The sequence below is a fragment of the Fundulus heteroclitus genome, chromosome 21 (genome assembly GCF_011125445.2).
Source record: "Fundulus heteroclitus isolate FHET01 chromosome 21, MU-UCD_Fhet_4.1, whole genome shotgun sequence".
NCBI classification, from domain to species: domain Eukaryota; kingdom Metazoa; phylum Chordata; class Actinopteri; order Cyprinodontiformes; family Fundulidae; genus Fundulus; species Fundulus heteroclitus.
In genome coordinates, this window is record NC_046381.1 from 10364440 (window position 1) to 10389727 (window position 25288).

General features: G+C 38.8%; 1 protein-coding gene across 1 annotated transcript in view; it reads right to left on the minus strand.

Annotated features, from left to right (window-relative positions):
• Positions 1 to 54: 54 nt before the first annotated feature.
• The window catches only part of plxdc2 (plexin domain containing 2), a 136360-nt gene continuing 111126 nt past the window's right edge, over positions 55 to 25288 (minus strand). Inside the window, exons 10-14 of the mRNA XM_036125709.1 lie at positions 17824 to 17884; positions 17313 to 17466; positions 9630 to 9668; positions 6936 to 7102; positions 55 to 5830 (exon numbers count right to left, since the gene is read on the minus strand). Coding sequence (XP_035981602.1) covers positions 5711 to 5830; positions 6936 to 7102; positions 9630 to 9668; positions 17313 to 17466; positions 17824 to 17884 — 541 coding nt within the window. The 3' untranslated portion in view covers positions 55 to 5710. The remainder of the gene's footprint in view (positions 5831 to 6935; positions 7103 to 9629; positions 9669 to 17312; positions 17467 to 17823; positions 17885 to 25288) is intronic.

Consider the following 25288-nt stretch of genomic DNA (forward strand, 5'->3'; position numbering starts at 1 on the left):
AAATTACACAAAATATAGACAGGGCTTAGAAGACGGACAGATTTCAAAGACAGCTGCTTTTCGCAATTTGTTTATTTCAAATGTAATCAAAACAACAGTAGTTACAGAAATTACAGACAGCTGATACTGAGTGATTTTGTGTACTATGAACTGCTATAATGTAAATAAACAGGATCACAGAAAAAAATAACATTTCTTTTTGTGGATATTTGTCATACCTCAACATTTTGTCTAACACTGGAGGAAGTAACACACAGCATCAGTACCATCTCTCACCTCCACTTTGTTCACGCGTCAAGCCGGATGTTTCCAACAATGGAAGTAAAATCCATTTACCAAGTTCCAGCGAAACAAGCTCCTGTTTCTGTTAGATCAAGTGTTGTAGCCTCTGTAAAGGTCTGTTAACACAAGAGGCGTCAATCACTCCCTCCAACTGCCTTTTGACTGTTATTATAAATGCCTTGCAGTTTCAGGGGGAAGAGCAAAACAAGGAGAGGCAAGCACTTGTAAGGAGCCATCTATCCAGAGGAACCACGGTAATGCCGTTAAAACATACCTGAAGGCATGGAGAAGCCGCTTCATTAACCTAAAACTCCAGCTCTCTCCTTCACATAATTAAACGCGCATTATGGGTTATGGGTTTACTCAGTGATCAATATAATATCAGGATGTGCATAAAGTTTAAACAGTCGGCAGTTTCCAGTTTTGGTGTTTATACAGGATTTCTAAGTATCTTTGGGTGTAAAGAAGACAAAAGAATAAAAAAAACAAAACAGTGCTAAACCATCCCTCTTAGTTCCTCTTTCTATTTGTGTAATTTGTTCTGGAGTAAAACTTAAATTTATCAGTGGATGGTGAAAATATGAATGTATTTTGTTTGATTAATTTAGATTTATGAACTAACGTTTGGAAACGTTAATATTTAAGAATGTTGTGGCGCTCCCAATAGGGCCACAAAACTGGGAACATTGTCTTCATCTTTACAGAAATGCAAATTTCCCAAAAGGACTATTAAATATGATGGTCTGTCTGTTAGGTAGTTTTTACAGACTGAATATTGATATGTTAGTGGATGTAACACAAATAAATAGCGTTGATAGGTGTACAGAGATACTTTGTCTCAAGGTTAATTCAAATTGGGAGTGCCAAAACATGTTTTCTCAATTGAAAGATGCCATTTGGTTGCTTTAACACACATTGGAGTCTGGTGTCGCAGAAAAAAGAACAGATTACTTGACTTCAGCTGCAGGTAGTTTTGTTGGAAGCATCAAAGCATCTAAATAGCACAAGTTTAAAATGGATTGATGGAGACTCTTCCTGGAACGTCGGCAGATGGTCCTGGTGTAGCTTGTTTAACAGAAAAGATTATGGACATATACTTTCTGACACATCTGGCATCACCAGTGTATGAGGATCAGATGTTATGGGTCAAAGCTCTAAGATCAAGGGCCAATTGTGACTTCCAAATTCAAATAGAATGCATGAATGACTTTTTGTAGATAAAAGACCATAAATATTCATAATTAGCAGATATCAGTTTTGTATAAGAGGGAATATTCAAAGCATTTCGGAGCCTTAAGATTCTGTTTTATGTCACAAACATTTTTTTTGAGAAAAAAAAGGATGAAAAGTAAATTGGTTACTCAAAATAAACTTGGCAAAATATCCATTGTTAAAATTCCAAATACACCTAACAGTTTGGGTAAATAATATCTTGTCTGCTGCACGGTTAAGCGCCATTCAAGATATTTAATAGTTTTTTTGTGGCCATAAATTTGAAAAAACAAAAGAACAAAAAAAGCAAATTATTTTTAATTAAACAACATTCTTAATTTAGGAACATTATTATTTATTTTTTTAGGTGAAAATACCAGTATTTTACACATTATTGGGTCATACTGATTGGGTTTTTGGTGAACTTTACCAGATACATTGAAGCACTACCAGCATTAGCCAAAGGAGTAGATTCCTAACTTCCATAGTTAGAGCCAATGTTGCCTATATAATGTCTTTAAAATCCTAGAATTTTTTTTTCTTAATTTAACTAGTATTTGATATTAACATATGTTATTTTCCTGTGTTAACCTTAAAGAACAGCTAGCATTAGCCTAAACTAAAAGCTTTGTTAGCTAGCTTCCATAGCTATAGCTAATTTTGTCTTCACTGTTTTTTAAAGTCCTTTAAACAAAAATATATTAATGTCACCTGACTTGAAATCAAAACATGAGTTAGTATTGAATACAAAAATGTATGATTTATGCTTTATTCAGTTTTTTTTTCCCCTCAGGAAGCTGTTAGTTTTAGCTTAACCAAAACATTATAGTGTGGCGTCTGTAGATTTGTCAATCTTGTCTTTGTAATGTTTTTAAATTCCTATGAACAAAATAATCTCAGTGAAAAGCTGGTTATTAGTCACAACTGGTGTGTATCTAGGTGTATTTAAAGAATACTTTTTTAGCTACACAGAAAATAGCTTCCGATTATCGTAACAGTTCTCTACCATAGTTCTTACGGCAGCTGAGTTGTAAGGTGTGGAGGCTGTGAGGGAAAATGTTTTCCACTGTCATGCTGATTACTCTTTGGTTTCAATGTGTTGGCAACATGGTGTTAACAGAAATAAACATCAAAACGACTAGAAAGTTTATGCATTTTCTGTGTCCTGAACAGATGTAACATTGCACTTTTTGTGTTGCAGAGAGAATTCCAGGATATTGATTTTGAGCGTCTCGACAATGAGTCCACATTCATTGGTGTAAAACAACAAAAATTAATGTCTGGCTTACGTATTGATCTGTGACAGCAACACAAACAAGACAGCGTTCACGTTTAAGTAAAAAAGTTGAAGAAAAAAAGGCCACTCAGAAAATAAAAAAAAATGTCTTTCAGTACCATCACTGCTATAATATAAATGTGTCCCATGAGTTACCTGAATCTGCTAATGTTTTGGTTTGATATATACATTTTATGTTTAAGAGGATAAACTGTTAAAATCAGACAGAGCTGCTTATTTCCTGCTGTGTAACGGGAAAATGAAGCAGTTTTTTGAATTTGATAAAACTTCAATCAGAGTCTTTTGTTTTCAGATAAAGCTGTGGCCAGAAGTTCACATACATTCATCACATTTCTAAAATGTGACATTATTTTTGAGCTTATTTTGAAACTCCATTGTGGATTTTCTGCACACATGGTCAAGATTATACACACGCAGGCTAAAACATGTACATGTTGACCTACATTTTTCAACATGTAATGCCGAAGGCCCCAATTCATTTCTGTTTGGTGATCAGGATCAACTATAGCTTGTAGTTCCTCTTTGCCAACTTAAAAAGGATTTGTTTGGCGTCACACGATTCACTGACCAAAACGCAGAAGTGTGGGAAAGTCCACAGAACTTAGTGAAGCTCTATAAAGAAGAAATGGCAGATTTACACAAGATTTACCAAGTTCAAACTAGTTTACTCCAGAGCAAGTTATCTGGATGTGCCACCACTTTGGTGAGGCTTAGAAAAAGAACCAAGCAGTGACCCCTAGATGCAGGAAAACTGCTCAGGATGTGCATTACCATTCAGGCTTAATACATTAAACAGGAAACAACCGGAACAGCCATTTTACCGTCCACAGCTTTAAGTAACATAGTCCCAATGGACAGAGGGGGTGTTGATCATCATAGAAAACCCTGCTCTGAAAGATTTAACACGTTGTCTTTAATGACAAGAACTTTGGGCTATCAAAATTAAAACTCTACCAGTCACCAAGCACCAATCAATAGTTAGACTGTTAAAGTTAAACTTCAATATGATCCCAGATATAAAATGTGATTTTGGAGTAAATAGTGCGGGTCAACTTTAAGATGACCTGAACCCTTAGGATTAGGAACTTGTGGCCAAATATGCAGCCAGTGTTACACCAAACGGTTAGCGATGGCTCCAAAAAGCCTGGGATTGAGGTGCAACTTGCGATAGGAGATTTAATCAAAAATTAGTTTGGGTGTGCATAATTTTCACTGTGTGGGTTAGAGAAAAATCCACATCAAATTCAAATTAGGCAAAAGTTGAACTATCCGGCATCATTGACCGGAAGGATCTTTGAAGGAGTCGAGGCAAGTCTTTCAAGCCTAAGAAATTTTCACTTGCTGTCTAGCATGGTGGTGGCACCATCATGCTGTCGTGCTGCTGGTGGTACTGACGCATTGCACAAGGTGGATAGAACAACGACGGAGAGCTAGTTCTTCCTTCTTCAGCTTTACCTCAAGATGGAACTGGAAAGTGACCCTTAGCACACATAAAGCTGATTTTGGAATAAATAAAGCAGGGCAACAGAGAGCTTCTAATATTGCCTTAATAAATCCTGCTGAAATTTGAGGAGTATGCCCAAAAGGAAGAGTGTGCTCCCAGTTCTGCCATATTATGAAATATTCAATCAGAATTATGACAGAAGGTTGTTGTTGGCAGGTGGTCAATTTGCCTCCTGTTGAGGTTTAACCAAATGTTACTATGAATTAAAGAGTATCTACAGTATATTCAAACGTGTATGACCAATTGCTGCTCTTAAAAGTAAATTGAGTTGTTTGTACAACATGTAAAGATACTAAAAGTCTAAAATCTTGATCATTCATGATCATGATGAGTGTATGTAAAGATCCGACTGCACCTCCTCTGTACCTCTGAATATAGAAATCCCCTCTACAGAGCCAGCTCAAACATCAACACCCATAACGCAAGCAGATATCCCATCAGTACCGTTAACTACTCCTCTGTATTCAGACACACGAATCACTTACACTTCAGAAAATATATTCACACTCACAAGCGCCTGTCTTGTAAATTTGCAAAAACGACAAATGTGCATGAAAATGAAAAGGGGGAAAAAAAAAAAAACAACTGTGCAAATTCTAGTCGGGGACAAAAGGGCAGGGCAGTAATGAAAACCCAAAATAAAAGAAGTTCCCATCACCCATGAAAACACCCCCCAAAAACAAACGAGAAAAAAAAGCATAAAACTTCCCCAGCCAATCATCATAAAACGAATTGGAGAAAAAAAAGAAAAAAAAGAATGAGTTCAGAGCTCTGATTGATCTCAGTGACAGTTCAGCTCACGTCGCATGGCACAGCAGAGCAGGCTGTGGAAAAGTCAATTACGTCTGCTGTGGTATTGAAAAGCAATACCGGCAGTGCGTCCGGAGAAATGCGCCACCCCTATTCGTGCTGAAAATAGCAAAAGAAACAAAGAACAGACTGGAATAGAAATGAAAACTAGTATAAACCTGATGGATATACAAAAGGCTTATAACTCCACCGACAGTCAAGTGGAAATCTCTGTTCACATATTCTGTATTGGTTCTGAAAATATATATTGTATAGGTTTCCTTTGCTTTTTTTCCCCTTGGACAAAAAATAACCAGTCAGTCCAATGCCTCCATGGCAGCATGATAGCAACCAGAAATGCTCACCGCTGCCAGCTGAATGCTGACGTCTCAGTGCTGTCCCCTCCCCCGTGTCCTCTGCAAGTCTGTTCCTCACCGACCGGAGCCGTTTGGTGGGTTTCCTGTAGCTCTAAAAAGGGCCAAATTCAGCGTTTTACCAAAGCTCCTTAACCGGTCGGTCAATCCCGGAGGTTCCGGGCGAGAAGCTTCTGCTGAAGCTGGAGGTCCCGCGCGGGATGGGTCAAGGGGGAGGGATCAGGTAGGGGTGAGGATGCCTCACCTCCTCCCTCAGCACTGCTCAGACTCGATGAAGCCCTCCTTCTCATGGCCCACCGGCTCCACCTCCGCATACGCCGGATGACCCGAACCCCGGCGAAATTTCATGGCCGGCCACTTGCTCGGGCGTCTCTGCGGGGGTTGGGTGGGAGAGGACACGCATGAAGATATAAGAAAAGAGAAGAAGAAACAAAAACAGAATTCAAAGGTTACTGTCCAGGAGCACCAAACGGGGGTGTCATTTTATTCATAAAAGAAAAATAAAACTACATACAAAACAACATTAATTCAGTCCAAGGAGGAACAGTCTGCCACGGCATCTGAACTGAATTTTACTAGGCCAATCTAAGACATTTACTTTATTCAAAGTGGACTCGCTGGTGTGCTTTAAGTCGTCGCCCTGCTGCATAATCTAAGTACCCTTCAGCTTCAGGTCACAAACTGATGGACCAACGCTCTCCTTCAGGACTTTTGCTATAAAAACTAACGGCTCAGTCAATTATAACAAGTGGCCGAGGGTTTAGCAGAAGCATGTTTCCCCCTGCACTATTCCTAAATGCCTATCTTGGGGTTTATCTTGGATTTTAGAGATTTTAAACATATTTATTTGAGTTACCAATATTCAGTCACAGCTTTCCTAGTCAATATGATGTGTTTTTCATGCTTGACTCAATCCAAATCAAGATCTAGACCGTCTAAATACACTCCTAACGCCATAAGAAACAGCCCTTGAATGCAGCGCTGCGTCATAAGGTACAAATCAGACCCTAACTTCAGCATCATCAGCCACCCGTGGTGTGCAGCCATATTTTCTTACAGAGGCCATGGGATGCCCAGTCCCGGTACCCGGCAAAGACTGAAAACCTTTTTCCCTGAGCAAATTTATTTAGTCATTATTATCCCACCCAAGGTAGGGAGCTATAAAGCCTGTATCCAAAACCACAGCTAGATATAAATCATAAGATGTTGTTTAATTTAAATCATACTAAGCACAACTGAAATCAGCCACTTTAATATTAGTATTTTATACAACAGACACATATTGTTACTATTACACTGGCAAGACCGATGTTTGAGAAACAGACCTCAGTAGTAATTAGTTTGTGGGCAAATAAATAAATAAAAAACAAATAAAGTCACGTTTGCTTCTCCGACAGAAACGACTAAGAAATAATAAAAGCATGACAGTAAAAAGTCCAGCCAGGGTTTTTAGCCTGATGTTTCTGCTACTGCTCACCTCGATGAGGAAGAGGCTGGCTGCAGAGGTGGGGTGATGGTACACGTAGACCGTGATCAGCACGCCGGCAATCATGACCAGCATCACCAGCAGGATGCCGAGGATCAGGCCGGTGTGCAGAGGATGCGTGCCAGGCACTCTGTTGACGGCGCTGTCGGCCGGCATAACTGACAAAGAAACCGATACTTTCATTTCTTGCAGCCACTATGCATTTCTTTTCTTTTTTCCCCCAAAAAAGATATAGATTTTGTTGCAGTTTTGCTAAAAACCACTAGGGGGCAATCATAATAAACGTTCAATGTGCCCTTAAATTAATATTTTCACCCTATAGAAAACAGTGGTGCTCCTGCATTTCAAGGCAAGGCACATTTATTTGCATTGCACATTTCAGTACAAGGACAATGCAAAGTGCTTTACATGATTAAAATATTGGGTACAGAATAAAAACAGAATAAAAGCAAGTTGGAATAAAATGTAGAAAGATTTAAACAAAACAAAACATGAGAAAATGGAAACTAAAATGAAATATTAATGATTTTAAAAATAGTTGGACTACAAACTTAAGATAATGATGTTTCAACTAACAGTTTAACTAGAACAGCCAAAGGCAATCCAAAACAAATGGGGTTTTAATCTTGATTTAAAAGAACTCAGGCTTTCAGCAATTTTACAAGTAGAGGAATTTATTCAGACATGAATGTGTTGAAAAAGGCAACTTAAACTGTATCCTGCATTTTTCTCGCTTCAAGCGATTTGTTGTCCTACTGTAGCCTTTAAAAGATGGACTTTAAACCCGTAACAGTGTGAACGTTTTGTCGGGTCTGTGGGTCACTTTAGAATCATGTTGATGCTAGAATCAGCAGATGTTGTGATACAGCTTCCTGTAAACCTTAACCCATCATTTTTAAATTGAGGGAGCCTAATTTCAGGAGAAACACACCTGCAGCATTTTATTTTTCTGTTGTTGCAATTTATCAGTGAAAATAAAACCTTTAGTGCTAAGAATCCGCTCCGTTCTCATTTACATGCAGTAAAAGAGAGAAAGAAAACAAAAATGTAAAATAATGTAATACATGCATTCTGCAGATGTACAGCAGGGCCAGGCCACGTCTATTTTTTTTCCCTCTGTGTGCCCCCTGACAACCTCCCCCCAGGCTTCTCTCAGCCTTTAATTAGCAGCTGTAGGCAGCATAGAGCGTGTCAGCCCACCGAGCTCTCCCCTGGCTCCCTGCCTCATTCATTTCCAACGCACAGAACAACAGGGTGGAAATCAAACCTGTCCAACAGATTCCTCCAAGTGTGCAACACTGTAGGTCAGAGCAGCCATTTTGTGCAAACAATCGCTGGGATATATTAATAACTTATGGATAAATTCTTCACCTGAAGCAAAAACGATTGCACTTTGCACTTTGAAGACGGAGAGCTTTTCTTTTTATTTGAGTTTATCGGTAATATGTAGTAGGAGAGTCGTTTTGTGTTTCATCAGGAAGGCCAAATTGCGTAACGGGCTTCTGATCTGCCGTATTGAAAGGTTATGGCAGGGGGGGTGAGTGACTGAGATGCAGGGATGATCGGAAATCAGGAGTCCATCAGGATTCAGACTGTACGCCTGTAGAGACGCTTTAATCTGGAGCCACAAAAACCAGGATAGAGATATAGGGATGTAGGAGGCTGGCTGATTTGGTCGATTTAACCAACCATTTTATTATTAAGGGAGCATCAGGGCCAGAAAATATCCACAGTGACGAGACCAACAACAAAAAGGTAATTACAAATATGGCATTGATGCATTTAATTCGAAGATGCCATAAAAATGTTTCAACCAACATTGAAAATCTTAAGTTTTTATTACTAGAGAAAGAGCGAGGAGGAGAAGAAGAATGCTTTACAGACAGCTTTTAACAGCTTTGGTCAAGACAAGAGGTAATATGTAGTTTCAAAGCCTTTTGAAACCGAAAAGAAAAGAAAACAGGTTATAATGAAAAAACTGAGTGGATCGAGCCAATTGCTAATTAGCTCTCCCTTAGATTAGCTTGCATCATTCAATTGTCTATGCACATATCACCGATCTAAAAAGCAGAATTGCTTTCTGAAATCTGTGATTTCTTGAACGCTACAGATCAGCGGTCACTCATTAAGCTTTATCATTGTTGACTCACTCGTTTTTTTTGTATTAAAATATTTAAATGTCTTGTTTTCTTCCAATCAACAGCCTAAAGCCCTACAGCTCTTAATCTGGCAAAATGTTGGAAATATTCCTCCCCCTAAGCAGCAGCAGCAGCAGCCTTATAACCAGCCCCAGACTCATGGAAAAGGTGGAACATTTGCTGGCAGGTGGGAAGCGGTCCTCTCTATTATCTCGGTTATCTCACCTACCTTCAGTGCCTGAGCTGTGTGTCCCTGCATCTTCCTCACACACCCTTTTCACCTTGAATAGCATTACAGCCTCGTATAGGGTGATAAAAAGGTTCAATGTACGGAGAATAAATGCAAAAATATCCTCGGAGCGCCAGCACTCTGCTGGTTTTGATGCACGCGTTTTTTTTAGGCACTGAAAAGTGTGATAGAAAGCCATGGATTTGCATTTTCTCTCAAGCAGGAAATGAGACATTTGATGAGATGGTTTTGAAAACTGCTTTTTCAAACAGCAGCCACTGTCAGGGTCCTTATTATATTCTATTTTTGAAGACTTACCTTGGTTGTCTCGGAGATGCAGCGCAATCTTGGTATCATCTGCGAGGAGACAAAAAGAACCACGGGAGTCAGACAAAGTCATCGGAATTTCTCTTTGTAGTTTGTTTTTGATGCTTTAACTCCATCAGAACCTCCCCTGAAGGCCCCAAACGAGATGAAGCTTCTTTCATTAGCGAACCATCTTCATTTACAACGCTTATTAAAATTGAATGCCTTGAACATAATGACTGAGCATCAATAATTCAGCACATAATATCAGTCTGGGGTTAACTATACGTGTGAAATATGGAAATGTAGCATGACCCACTTCTGCTTCCAGGGTAGCAGACACTTCCACACACCGTACCATTCACATTATGCTAATCTGGCATATTTCCACCAGGTCTATTGCCTCAATGGCTTCATTCAGAAAGAGCTGCTGCTTCTGGTTTCAGAATGGGAGAATGAAAGCATATTCTGGTGTCTGAAATTAGTTTTTAAAAAGAGTTTCGTAAGAGGCAACACAACAGTTATTTAGTCCAAGCAGATCTCACACCCGATGCTGGGTAATGAACCTGTACTAAGAATAATAAGGAAGCAATAAAAAGTTGCTGAGTTTGCCACAAACCATGTGGTGGAAGCCAGATGGTCCGACACAACCCTGAAAGGCAAGAGTGTTTTTCTCCAGTAGGGACAGGGAAGTTGGTAAGAGTTGATGGGAAAACAGATGGTGCTAAATACAACTCAGGCCTGGTAGAAAACCTGTTTAAGATTTTTGATACTGTTCTGCGTCCGTTAGCCGCTTTGACTTCGCGCACAAGCTCCCGCTCCATCGCAAAGCCACGCGTCGCCTGCAATTGATATTGTTTTTTGTTCAGCGTAACAATGTTGAGCTCAGAGATATAAGCTTTTCATTGTATCCTCTTAGGGGGTGATAATGTACTGGTTTATGCAGAAGAAGAAAATACCTGAAAAATATATCAGTTTTGGTATCCTTGTTTACACTGATTTCTTCACCTACTATGTTTGGCGCCACCTATTGGTTGGCACAATTTTTTGTCCATACTTAGCGAACCCTAGTAGACATGTACCGATGACGAAAGCTACGTCACTTAAGGTTTGCAGCTGAACAGAGGCGGCAAAACACTTCAAACTGCGGAAGACGCTCACCTTCCAGCAGGACAATAACCTTAAGGTGCAATAGTATGGTTTAGCTCAAAGTATAGTGATGTTAGAATGGCCTAGTCAAAGTTCAAACCTAAAACCAAAGGGTTAGGTTCAAACCTAAAAACCAAAGTTAAAACCTAAATCCTATTCCGAATCAACTTGAACATTGATGTTCGGTTGGATCTAATCTAAGTTTGGATCATTATAAGAACAAATGGGAAAATTATTCTCTCGAATTGCAAACTGGTAGTGACTAACAATCAACATATGATTAATTGTCAGTTAATGGTTTATTAGATTCAAGTTTGTTCCATCCGATTAAGTGAGAAAACCTGCTATATGGACATTCCTTCACTGTTGTAGTATGGCCACCATCCAGAAGAGGGCGTTGCTGATCATCCTTCAGCAAAGCAAGACCATGTTAGTTGTAAAAGAAATAATTATGGCAGAGCGATGCCAGAACAGGAACGTGAAACGGTCCCAACGCAGTCTGTTGTGGGATTATTTTACACTATTTAATTACGACACAGAGACAAAATGCACTTTATGTAGTTTTTGTTAAATATAAACACTTACCACCTAAATAGTGCCATATTCAGCTGTACTGCATGGCAGAGCAGCATCAACTTTTAAACCAAAACTCATTGATTTGTTCAGAAAGGAATGATGTGATGATGCAAAAAAACAACAAAAAAACTCAAGTTTTAACATGATAGAAAAAGACCTGATGCCAGTAAGCAGTTATTGGTGAGGGCTTTAGTGGGGATTATAAGTGTTTCACATGTTTTATTCTAATCATCTTATTTATTTCTATTTAATAACCTAATAGGTTCCTGTATTGTATTTTATAGATGTCTAAGTTTAATAATGTGAAGAAAACCTACGTTTTTCGTCTATTCAGTCAGTATTTATTACAGGTCGCACAATAAAGTGTTAAAAAATAATTATGTGCCTCTCTTAAATTCAGCATATTATAAAATCCATTTATCTTATGGAAAGACCCTCGTGATACAAAAGAAAATTCAGATTGTTAGCCAATCGATAAGATCAATAAACCTCAGATTAACTCATTAATTGATAAATTGCATCCATAGAAGTGACAAATCATTTCTGCATATCAAGCGAACTGTGGTCCTGCGGTATAGACTCAAGAAGACTGAACACAAACGCAAGCCACAACTTTCCTGATTTCCATCAGTAGAAACGCATTTCCACTCGGCAGTTATGTACCCCTTTGTGTAGGTCTGTCACATAAAAACCCAATAAAACATATTGTAGTTTGTCTTTGAAATGTGAAAACAAGTAAAAAAGCTCCTGGGAAATAAACACTGTATCCAAGGACAAGGTGGGAAACATCTGCATCCCACTAAAGCTTCTTATGTTGGAAACCTCCAGCAGATATCCTAATAAACAACCCCCCCCCCCCTCCCATTTCTGGCAGAACAACATTCATTCATTCATTTGCATCTTTCTTAATTCCCCTCTTTTTTTACAATAAAAAGAAATCTAAACCTTAAAAAGTTTATTTGCTCTTTATTTTAAGGCAAACACATGAAGAGATACAATACACCCTTCTATAACATTCTTCCTCCCTTACGGATGTTTCTTTTCCTCTTCCACTCTCTTCTCCTTTCTGCAAACTCTCCCATCCAGCCACAGGTTACCTGCATTTGCATGATCCACCCCCGGCTCACTAACCTGACCTCTGATCTGCTGCAGCTGAAGCGACAAGTGATGGTCGAGGGAAACGGATCCACTGTACGTGTCAGATAGTCAACCACAACAATTACACATACCGGAGCGTAACCCCCCCGTGACCTCCTGGATTCCCGTATCCACAGATTTGTATTCCTCAGTTAGTTCTCTCGCCACACCCTGTTTCCATCTAAACTGTTGGGGTCCTCGTCGTGTTTATCCCCACAGTTGGATTGTTTTCACACAGCAGCTCAGCAATAAGGGCCTATCCTTAAAAAGGCCCTCGGCCACAGAGGAGGATCAATGGGCCTGTAATGAAGAAAAAGGTCAACCTCTGTCTCCGCAAGGGATGGAAGAAAACACCTCTACGTGAAAAGAGAAGAATCCAAAACAGAGATCTGAACGTAAGGAACCGTGAGAAGATTCTCAACTGAGAGTTAAAGGAAAATAACATTACTGAGACAAGGTTAAAGCAGAAAGTCAGTCAGCAAATTATTCATGCTGATTACCGGGTCAATGATCGCATCCTCTGTATATATGTTCACTGGGTTTCATTGTTCAATGCTGGTTCCTACTCTTATGTTGACCGTTTTCAATGTCTTGTTATCCTTGGGCCTTATCTGTAACTTTGGTTTTCAATAAACCTTCTTCCATGATGTTGCTTCCTAGCTCTTGTCTGCACTTTGGTCCTACTTTAAAACGCCCAACAGAACAAGCTTGTTCACATTTCCCAATCTCTCCCTGACATCTAAAGAAAGTGTTAAAGAAAAAAACAACTGGAGAATCCATTTTTTGTTGGTTGTCTAAAGGTGCATTCACATCGAACATGAACAAGGTGAATGGAGCAAGTTATGTACATGTTCCCCTATGTAAAGGCACAATACGAGCGAATTAATGGGCGGTGATGCGAACGACGCATTTTGAGCGATGCAAACGGCACAAATTAGGCAAACAGTGCGAAGCGAAACTGCGAATAGGTGCGATGCTACCCCAAGTCTGATTCTGATTGGGTTGTCAGTCTTTTGTGACGACTCCTCCCTCAGGAGCGCGTGCTTCCAAAGAGACAAGCTGAGTTCAGAGATTTGGACTGAACCATTGAATCCATCAAGACTTGTTTAACCAGGTCGGAGAACATTAGTCTAGTTTATTATAGTGTAGTAACACCAAAATTGTTCACAAAAAAGGGAGGTCAACGTGATCAAAGTTCAGCCTTTAAGTTAGATTAGTCAAGGTCAAAAATACATTTTGGAGGAGTCAAAGTCTCAAACCAATTATAGACATACTGTTTGCTGGTCCTGAGCAACAGATGGGCTTCTTTAAAACAAATAGCTATGTTTATTAAATGTTAAATGTTTATTAATACAACTATTTTATAAAACTGCCGTACATCATTGCCCATGAGCATAAATTCAGTTGGTTAAGCATTAGGAGCGACAGACAAACCAGAAAAGTCAGTAATAGATGTCCTATTAATAAGTTAGCTAATATACTGGTGCAATTCCTGAATATTAGGTTGGAGACAGTGATTTAAATTAGGGTTTGGCACACTGATTCTGTCCTAATCCAGGGATTGGCAACTTTTTAATCTAAAAGGAAAGTTTTTGCCGTTACTCGTAACAAGATAAAAATAGTCTAGAACTGTAAAAAAGGCATCTTATACAACTTTGTAAATGTAAACTATATAAAATGTAATTTTATTGTGAAAACATTTTACTGGAAAAATGAGGCCAATGGAAGCATTTTAATGTAGTTATAGAAGAGTAGATGGATAAATTGGCTAAACTTATCTACAGTCAGAGCAACGACTGCATTTTTCAGAATGAGTGCGATGAACAAGGCTCAGAGAGGATCCACGTTTATTTTGCAGGGTATTAAGGGAGGTAAAAAAAAAATATCTGAAGCTCACCATTAAACAACTGTAGTAATCTGTTCAGAGAGACTGTACTATTGCAATAAAATATTAATGTATAGTAAGGCAGCGCAATAAGGCTGAGCATTTAGTTCATCAGACTGGAAAGAGTGGATGTCTGAAATCGAGGTCCATTAAGTCATTGTTGAGTTCAGACGTCAAGCAGGAGTAACATCAATACAAAAGCACAAGAAAGCACATTGCACAAAGTATTGTGTGCCTTTAGTTTTGATCATAAAGGGTTTCTAGGGCGACATGATGTCACGTAGCCAATGGGCACTTCCTAGCATTAACATTCAGCCCAGCCACATCTAGAGTTTACCTTGATAAACCGACTTTAGCTAAAATAAATCACTGGATGATCCAGCAACTAAAAACAGCTTAAAAGTGTAAACAGTGTTTTTTTTTTTGTTTTTTTTGCCATTTCACAACTCCTGCAAAGGGGAGTCAAAGAGATGCAAGGAAACAAACTTCAAAGGACACCTTGACTGTTTTCCTATTATCAGCAGAACTGCGTCAGCTGCTTTTTCACAGAGGATTTGCATTAGATAGCCATGAGATTATGCTTGGGTTTAGTCTCCTGCTGGGGTACAATGAGTCATGTGCTGACTACATTACAATAGCAAAGGAGCACAACCTTCTTGATTGTTTTTGCCTTTTGCAAAACTTTAGGTAAGAACACAAAGATAATATTCATGTGTTATTGCTGAGTGAAATAAAAGCAAGTTCATTTCTGGCCTTGCTGCTTCTTTTTGTGCCTACATTGTGGTTGTGTTAAGGTCAAGGCACAACAGTTATTACTTTTAAAAACTAATTAGCACATTTGCCTGATTTGAAGACAATTAAATTTATTAAGTTTTATATCTAATTGGTCATCTCAATATTTGGCCAAAATTGAAGTTCTACATTGTTTAGCTTTTAAAGGTTAACTCACTCCCAAATCAACCTATTGTTTGCTAATAAACTATTTTTTTTATTTAACCTTTATTTAACCAGAAAAAAATCCCATTGAGATTGAAAACCTCTTTTTCAAGGGAGTCCTGGCCAAGAGGGAGCAAACTGTAAACATGGATGTCATCTAGTGCAGTCATCCTTTTGACAAATTACTGTACATTTGTTGAAATCCTGCTTTTGTGTCTAAAGCTGCCCGTGTGGTGCCCTTCGTGTGTAATGAGTGTACTACATTATAATTTTCAATCAGTATTGGTATTGGCTCAAAAGACATTGTGACCCACAAAAACTGAGGTCAGTAGCTCTGCCGACTCGTACGCCTGCGCAGTGAGTTGGAGTTGGAATAGTGAGCTTTTGTGATCTTTCTATCGATGTTCAGATTAGTTGTTTATTAGCTTGGCATTCATTATAGTAGTTTAGCATTTGTTTATCTAGACCAAGCCCAGCCCCTACGGTCCTTTTGATGAGATATCTGGAGTTGGTCCGAGGCCGCTTTGTATTCACACCAGAGGCGAACAATCTTATCGCTTATTATTGCATTTTTCCCGTTATCTTGTGTTTATGCATCATGTATCAATTTACAAACTATTGTTTGTAAAAACTGTATGCTTAATGCATCAAATTTTGAAGATGCATCTGGTGTTTTGTTATGTCATATAATAACAATAAAGCTATTCTTTTTCTAATGAGTGGTGTCACCAGAAATAACAGTAAAAAAAATAAAAAAATAAAAAAATAGGTATATTTTGGACACACCTGCTTTAAGATAGCTTTTGTGTATTTAAATAAAAATCTAAAATTTTAATCCAAATCTAAAAAACAATATATAATTCAAGAGGTCATCAAATGGACAATATGATTATATTAAATCAGATTTGGCTTTAGTCATTACGCATGTACAGCTACAGAGCAACGAAATGCAGTTTAGCATTTGCCCAGAAGTGCAACTAGCAGTAAGCGCATGCAGCAGAAATAGTGCGGTACAAAAAGGGTATGTGTGTTGATAGCATATGTACAGAAGAATATTATGTTTAAAAATTATAGTACCTATCTCTTAGCTTTCACTGTTATGACCAACAATTGGCAAGATTATAAATTGGATCATCAAATTTCAAGTTAGGTAATATTTTTAAACAGTATTTGTTCTCATTGTTGGTTCCATTCTCAACTAGTCTATTTCATCTTGTTATTGGGTTTTCTGCACGATGCGTTTAAGCTATCGTGCTACCAATTCTGTTCATAACTTTTATGGACAGAATTTCTAGGCGCAGCCAAGGTGTTGAGGGGATCCGTTTTGGTGGCCTTAGGATTGGACGGCGTTTAAGCTAAAAAAACCCCCCCAAAAAACTCTTGTAACTTTCCAAACAAAACCACTAACAAACTGCATTGTTCCCGCTAGTCTCCCTGAGCTTTAGCATCTCGTTCACTAAGATCTTGATCACATGCGGGCACAGGTGTTAGTGAAAGTCCATCCAATGGGCCCAATTTATTGTTAACAAGCAGAGTGTGAATGATACCTAAACTATATTAGCATACCCAGTATTGCATGGAGATTGCCATTCAATATGTTGTGTAGCACTACCTGAAAGAGTCTTGAAAAATACACTTGAAAGGGTTGTAATAAAAAAGAACAGCCTTTGGGTATTTTACTGGTAAGGCACTATTAACGCAGGTTGACTAAACCCTAAAATAAAACTGCCAGCTTGCAGCCTATTTTAATAAATGGCATATGGTTAGTCTGTAGAGCCGAACAGCACGATTTCAGGGTTTGAACTGGTGAGATTTGTCCTAATTCAGATCAAGTGTTCAAAAGCTGGAGCAAAAAAACTAAAACAAAACAACAAGACTCTTTGTGAAAGACGGTCCCAAAGAGGACAAATCAAGACGATTGAGATAATTTACCACCTGAACAGAGCACCACTCACTAGTTGTCCTGAGATCATACGAAGATCTCGCTGTAGATTTATTTTCTGCTACTTTACCTTCAGTGGGGGCACTGGTGGGAGTGTGAGAGGTGGAAGGCATGCCCCAGCCTGCTGTGGTTCCTTTACTTCCCGATGCTGTTCTGCCAGTGATGGTGGTGGTGAAAGGGTGCAGTTGCGTAGTATCGTCTATGTCGCACATCTTGTCTTTGGTCTGATAGGAAGAAAATCTTTTTTGTCACATTTTGAACAACAGAAAACTTCACAGAAATCAGTGTATTTTTATGTTGCACTTCACCTTTAGGAAGCAATATGCCAAATAATCTAGACAGGATAAAGTACAGATGCTTTAATCCAGTGTGTTTAGGTTCCGATCCAAACCCGATGTCTAAATTTACTCTCGAATCTTGTTTTTGGCCAATGTTCTCGAGCGACACAGGAAACATGGCATGTGGATCGATGACCTCAGCCTGATACCCGATCCAAGAATGACGGCAGTATTGGGTCAGATCCTGTTTCCAGATCGGATCGAGCTCAACTCTAAGCTCAAGTCTTTTGATCTAATCCTTACCTCATCTGGACAGCTGTTATCCACCCAGTCCTGGCGATGGCGGTCAAAGCCGCTGGAGCATCTGAGGGTAGAGGAAACAAAAGGTTGTTTGACAAAATAAAGTAAAATAAAAGGTTTTCCAGTTATAGTCCAAGCATTCAACTGATATTTACAGGATTGTGAACATATACAAGTTGTTTTTATCCATTTATGCAAAAGCAGGCGACACATTTTAAAAAGTGTATAGTTACTTTAAAAGTATAAACACATAAAATCAACATTAAGATAATGGTGTAAAAATTATCCTTTAAATAACTTTAAAGTTTACTGAGGTTCCTCAGATATCATTTTCTGTTTGTCTGATAGTTAAACATAATTATACGTCATTTATTCTTTAGTCATGAGAAAAAAAAATCTGCAAATTATCACAATTTAAAAAAGTGAGCGAATAACATTTTCTTTGTAATTGGCCTAAATTAGTAAAATTGTGGCAGGGCAATTTTATGCCCATTAAGTCGCTAACTGGCTAACTTTTCCCATTCCTGTTGTCTGGACGACTCTGTCTGGATGAAATTTGTGTTGCACCAATTTAACAGAACACGACTGTTTAATTCCTTTGTGATGCTCAGACTGAATCCAATGATTAAATATTTGAAAGCAACAAATACCACTTTGGTGGAGCAAGATTCTTTGTTTTTAAAAACAACAAATAAAAAGTGATTTTGACAAAGACTTAAGTGTCAATCTTCAAACATTTGTAAAAAGCTTTAAAAAGCATCTTTTATTGGGATCTAACAAGAAAATTTAAGAAAAAAGGACCTTTAATTGGAATGCATTTAGTTAGTGCACAATATTGCTTTGAACTAAATCTCTGGCTGAGCAATTCTCATCCCTGCTTTTAATACTTTGTACCGGCCTCTTTTGCGAGTAGGAGAGGACCTTATCACTTGGTGCTTTTATGGCAATATGTGTGCAGTCGACAGCTCCAATTGCATAAGGAAAACCTGCTCTCACTGCAAGTTGTGTATTAATGCTGGCCTGTTCAACTTCTTGTATAAAAACAGCTGTCAGCACAGAAAGGACCGGCATAGTTTATGACGGGTCTGAGAATAACTCCAATAAGTTTTCTCCATAAGCAGCTGATGAGCCAGTTTTCTTCACGACCCAACAAACACCTTTTTGGCCTCTAAAAACATGGTCAATTAATATTTTTGCTTCTGGTGAAACAGCGGCCAGCTGCGGCTCCGTGGGCGGAATTGTCGCTTGTGAGAACAGAAGTTCATATTGTTCTTTCTGTTGCTGTCCCTGAATTATTAAAAAATACAGCTATGGTTTTCATTTTCTGTGGGAAAACTTGTTATCCGTGCACATAAATATCCAATTTCATCCTCCAAGAGGATGAGTTTCCTTGATTTTCTATGTTGCTGTTTTGTTTACACTAGTCAAGTTAGCATAAGTTGGTGGGATCATTTTATTCGGAAATTCACCGGAACTTTATCCTGTCTAGCATCCGACGTTTCCTGTTTGGCTCGTGAAATTCAGGAGCTTGATCCGTGGGCTGCTGCGGCATCTAGTCAAACTTCCTTCTTGCGGAATTTTTTTGCAGCCGTTTGCAACCGTATCTGCACCATATTCAGTGTAAGGCATATTCAATATAACGCTTGACACATCCACGAGGTCCGCGTGACCTTATTACGTAATTTTGGCTTCCATGCCCCTCCACGCGGCCGAAGGTTTCCTCTCCTCGCACCAAGGAAAACCCCTAACTATGTGGACAGTGTTGTGCAGAAAAAACATGGTGGACGGGCAAGAGATCTTTCTAGCGGAGGTTCATAAATATAGACTTCTTTATGATTCGGTTCAAAACGAACACCGTGATCAACAAATTGTTATCAATTCCTGAACATAAATCGGCATCACTCTTGGAAGAAAGGAGGAGGCTTTAAAATGTTGGAAACGACTATGTTTTCAAATTTTACGTGTAGTGGGGTGTAGTATGCTTAGCGTAGGAGTACAATGCTGCCCTCTAGTGTCTAGGAGAATAGAGTTACATCGGAGGAAAAGCCGCATAGAGAAAAAAAACGCTGCAGTTGTGTCCGCACAGCTCATCTCTGCATGGACCGTATGTGCGTCAAGCATAAACCAGTAATTAAACTGTTGTAAGAGACATTTCTGCACCACGTGGCGCATGCTTTGATATACATTCATGTAATTGCAAATGCATGCAAATCTGCTCATTTTCATCGTCAACTCCAAATTGATGTATTTAAACTTTTGCATGAAAAGGGCGTGAGCCTTTGTACATGTGGTCCCAGGGATGCCAATAATAAATGTTACTGAGAATGTGTGATAAATGTACGTATTATTTATTGTTACGTATGGTATATATTTTTTGTGTTTTATCACTTGATGGAGAAGCAGTGCTTTAAGAGCATGTCTAGAAGCAAAGAGACAAATGAAAGAATATCTGGAACACTTCCACATATCCCGGAACATTCAAAAAGGATCTTTGTTACCCTTGAGTTTAACATGTTGCCAACGAGAGATAGTCTCAATCTGGGGAAGCTTTGTCCGTAGATGAAAAGCTTAATATGAAATTAGGTGAAGTTAAAACGCTTGAGTTGTATATTTTGCCGGAAAATCCACTGAAGGGTACAACAAACAGACCCACAATGTATAAAAACTGTTTTTTTTTAGAAAGAAGAAGTGCTGTAAAAACACTAAAGTCCCAGGGAGATCCCATCTTCTCCAAATAGCATATTGTTATGGTAATGAAACTATGGCCCCAACTCCGTCTGCTCAATCAGCCGAAGCAGATTCCTCCATTTAATCCCTCACTTTCCCCTGACCGCTTTCCTCCCCCTGAGGCCGCAGCAAAGGCAGCACAGTGTTGCACAAAGCTACCGAGGAGGTTCCTGGACTTAACTTGAGCTTTGTCTGTTCTCGGTGGGATCCATCTCAGTCAGTTGTCGTCTTCCAAGATAAAATTGGGTGCCCTATTATAAATGAGATACTAGAAAGTAAAGATGGTGGGTGGAAACAAAAGGATTGAATGTTTCTTTAGAGATTTTTCATTTCAGTCCCAACAGGATGAACTGATTGTGTGTGTTTCTTTCCGCGATATCACTTCAGGGAAAACTGGCATGCGTGTTGACCGTGTTATTTTCTTTCAGCAAAATCAGATCCATCTTCTGAATGAATTTCAGCCAGAGGATGAGGCTTTTAATTCATTTCCTCTACGGTGGAGGGTTTTCACTTGGTCTGACAGATCAGAATCATATAAATTTACGGTTGCTGATTTGAATAAGGAGTCAGTAACATGATTTAAAATTTGCTCTGAGCAAATATTGAAAGATAGAAATTAGATAGCAAAACTTTATTTTTTTTTAAATCAGCACAATGCGAGTTAGGCTAGCTCTGCCAAAAGCAGGGTACTGATAAAGTAACAGTAGTTAACGCCATAATGCATTGCTTTTTGCAATTGTTTACTTCACTGTAATTGGAAATACTTTTAATCGATCAAGTATATAAACCTATTTTCAGTGTCAAATAGTTACCTTTTTTCAGGTCATTAATGTCAACAATCAAGGTATAAATTTGGCTTTAATGGCATGAAGACAGGCAACGAATCAAGAGTGAACTCTGCTTCTCACCAATTGACAAACATAGGCTGGGGATAGGCACCAGCCCCCTCCATGAAAATTTGTGGATAAAAAATTTGCCCTTTTTCCTTGTTTTCTTATATTTTTCCTGTTTTTAATAACAAAGTAAAAACAGGAAATAACTAAAACTATAAAGAAAATGCATAAACAATACTTTTCTAAAGAATGTCCTTACTACCTCCTATAGCACACAACACATCAATAAACATCTTAATGTCTCCTGTCACAACATTTAGTACCTTCCTTGTGTTTCAATGGATATTTTTAGCCATATATTAATAATGTTCTACAATCGCTTTTCTTTTATTTTCATTTTCTTTTTATTGCTTTTACTGGTGTTGAAACACAAAGCGTTTGTTATTACAAAAAAAAAAAAATGAGACACAAGAAGAGTTGAATGAATGAATGAAAGTAATGAGAAAAATGGAAGAAGAAATAGACAGAAATGAATAAATTGACAAGATAATGATGGAGACTCACTTGAAAATTGGGTGCCCTAATATAAATGAGATACTAGAAAGTAAAGATGGTGAGTCTTATAGGTTCTATAAAGGTAGTCTCGCTGCACTATGAGAGAAAATGTGATCTCTTCCATGATGTAAATATGTGCAATATCAATCCAGTCCTCAATGGTTGGTAGCTCCATCCTTGGCCATTTTCTCGTAACAGCTTTTTTACTTGCAGCCAAAAGTAGACCAAACTCTTTTCTATCATTTCTATTCTACTTTTGTAATACCTCTCCCAGATATATAGCCACACATTTAAAAGGAATCTTAAGACCAAAAGCATTCTCCATGATTGTGAGAAGTTCCTCCTACCATTGCTTTTCTACACATCTGATATTGTATCATACGTAACTTGAACTTCTGCTGATCTTCGCTGTCAAGGATTCTGTTGGACAAAAGTCTATGAGCAACTCAGATTGTGATTTTATTGTAAAACATCATGATATATGATGTGATCTGTGGTGTCTCTGCATTTGGGGCCAGTTGGGCCAGGCCCCACCAGATGTCGCTTTGGAGCTCTATGTTCACAATAATCAGTGGGACATGATCGTTCTGTATAGAGTAATATTGTAAAAAAGACCGATTCGCTTACCAGTCAAATTCTGTTATAAACATTTGTGCCTATATATCTAAGTCTGCCAGAAAACTAACAAGCTCAGTAGGCTATATCCGCTTGAGGAGCCTTTATTTTGGGGCCGGCCCACCAACGTTTGTTTAAATAATGAACATCTGAAATCACAGTGCACATGCCCAACACACTCTCAGTAGACAGCCGTGGGGCACAAATACTACGGCCCCAAGCTCGGATCATCCAATCAAAATACTGGAATTGCACACAAGGCAAATTTATTTGTATGGTACATTTTAGTACAAGTCAATGCAAAGTGCTTTTTAAGACTAAAACATTGAAAAAACAAACAAAAAAACAGAATAAAAGCAAGTAAAAAAAACAGAATAAAATGAAGGAAAACTTAAAATGAGAAAATGTAAACTAAAAGCAAATAATCTAGTGTTGGTCGTCCTTGCTAGCTCATTGAAGGATTGATGTGAATCTTTTTTGTTCAATAAATGAACAATAGTGAGCCTTTATTTGTAATTTTATGTATAAAACTAAAATTACATCTTGCTTATGTAAAATGTATTTTCTGCTATGTTGGTTTATCCTAATTTATCTGATTAATTTAACAGGGATCAAAGTCAGGTGGTACGGATCACAGAAAAATGAGTTGCTGCTGGTAGGTGTTGAGTTTTTGTGCCTCACTTAACGATCGATATGCCATTGCTGTGAAACGTTGCTGAATTCTGAAGTCTCAATTAAGCTGAAAGGAACAGACACCGGCACCCCACACGTCTCCAACAGATTCAAACAACACAGATTTGGACGAATCAGGGCAAATATTCATGCTTCTGAAACAAACACTCCCTGCTGCTGACTAAAATCGGTCCCTCCTCAGTTTTTGCAGCTTACCCACCTCCATGGGTCACTCACTCACAGCAGGAGCGCTGATGTGATTTCCATTTCAGCAGCAAACATCTGCATATAGCGTAGCTCACAGGCTACTCAATTTCAAACATCTGGATTCGTGTTTTCCACCATCACTTGTTTTAATCGTGTGCAACAGATCAAGATTGTTAGATGCCATTTTTTTAAAAAAAACCTACACGCACACTGAATCCATACTACTAGCTCAGGACAGAAACAGCAACAATGCAGCACAGATTGATCATATAATGTATGCATAGAAAATATTTACATTCTGTCTGAAAGGTCCACATTGCATCAGCTGTTTGGTGCATATTGAGCTGCTTTTCCTGGGCAAAAGGGGCAGATTTGCACTGTGAAGCCTAATGAAATGAAACTAGGAAGTCATTTTTATCATTTGGACAGAAAAACACTGTGCTGTGCAATGCTTGTAAGAAGGTGAAGAAAAGTTACAGATGAAATAATAAAAAATATTTGAAAAATAAATTGTCTAATTCGAACAAACACACCTCACTTAAAACATAATGAATAGAAACGTTAGCATTCTGGAAAACGGTAGCTAAGTTCTCTGGTCGATAAAGTTTAAAACGCTTTCCCCGTTAGCAGCGAGGGGAAAAAGCAACAAATATTATTTTTTTTTAGGGAATTTTAACATCTCTAGACAAATAAAATTTACCCAATTGTTTATTTATTATAAGTCAGGATCATTGAGCAGTAGCAGTAGTTTTGTGACCTTCCTTCCTAAGAAACATTGCCAGTTTTGGGTTGTCCTTTTATTGCATCTTGAGAAGAGGTTTGGCTCTCTAGCGGCCCCTGCTGGTCTGGATAACCAAAGCAGCATCTCTTAATCTGCTTCTGCTTTGGGCTGGCTCTGACTGTGAAGGATGTTCAAGGGGAAAAAAAGAGCTAACCTTGAATGTTGTGCCTTGGCACAAACTGAAATTTCAAATCGTGAATAACTTTTTATTTTATTGACTATACCATTAAGGACCTGTATGAGAAAACAAAATTTTCCCGTCTTTATAAACCAGGCAACAAATGTCAAGTTATTGATGTCATCCATCATCCATCTCGATGTGGTTCAGCTCATCCACAAAACTTGACCTTTCGTCCCGTCATTCATGAGCTGTCGACCCAACTCCTCCTGGTAACGGGTTATTCAGACTCTTGCCTTCAGGTCGGCGCTACAGAGCACTGGTGGCTAAAACGAGCCGACACAGAGCCAGCTTCTACCCCCAGGCTGTGTCTCTGATGAACTCTTTACAGTCAGGGTAGCCAGACATACTACTGAGGAAAAAAAATAAATCTGTGTCCATACTGCCCCTGCTTTTACCTTGAAATGTCTTTTCTGTTATAGATTGCAGTTGCTGTCCTGCCTGGCATTACTTGTCTCCCTGCTGCACGATGCGCGCGTTAAAATCCGAAGTCAAATTCATCGTTTGACTTCTTGTACGCTAGAATCTGGTGGATTCTGATTCGGATCTACATTCTGTTACAGACGGTTCTGACTGTAAGGTATGTAACGTCTGTGATAGGCATTGGCCTTTTGTTCTCCCTTTTTGTGGAAACGACAACTTCCCTGGGCCTCCTCCGAACGCATCAGCATTCAGACGCTTTATCAGGGGCGGCCGCGAACAACAGCCACGGCAAACCCGCTGCATGAAAGAGGCGCTGAGCTCGCTACCCCCTAGCCCTCAGCAGAGACGGGAAGTTCACTCGGGCTGTTCTTTTTACAACGTCAGCGTCTCTCATTAACGCCAGGAACGACCGCAATGCTTTTTAATTAGTGCACGCCAGAAGCATGTTTGCCCTTTTCAAAAGTAAGTGGCCGGAGG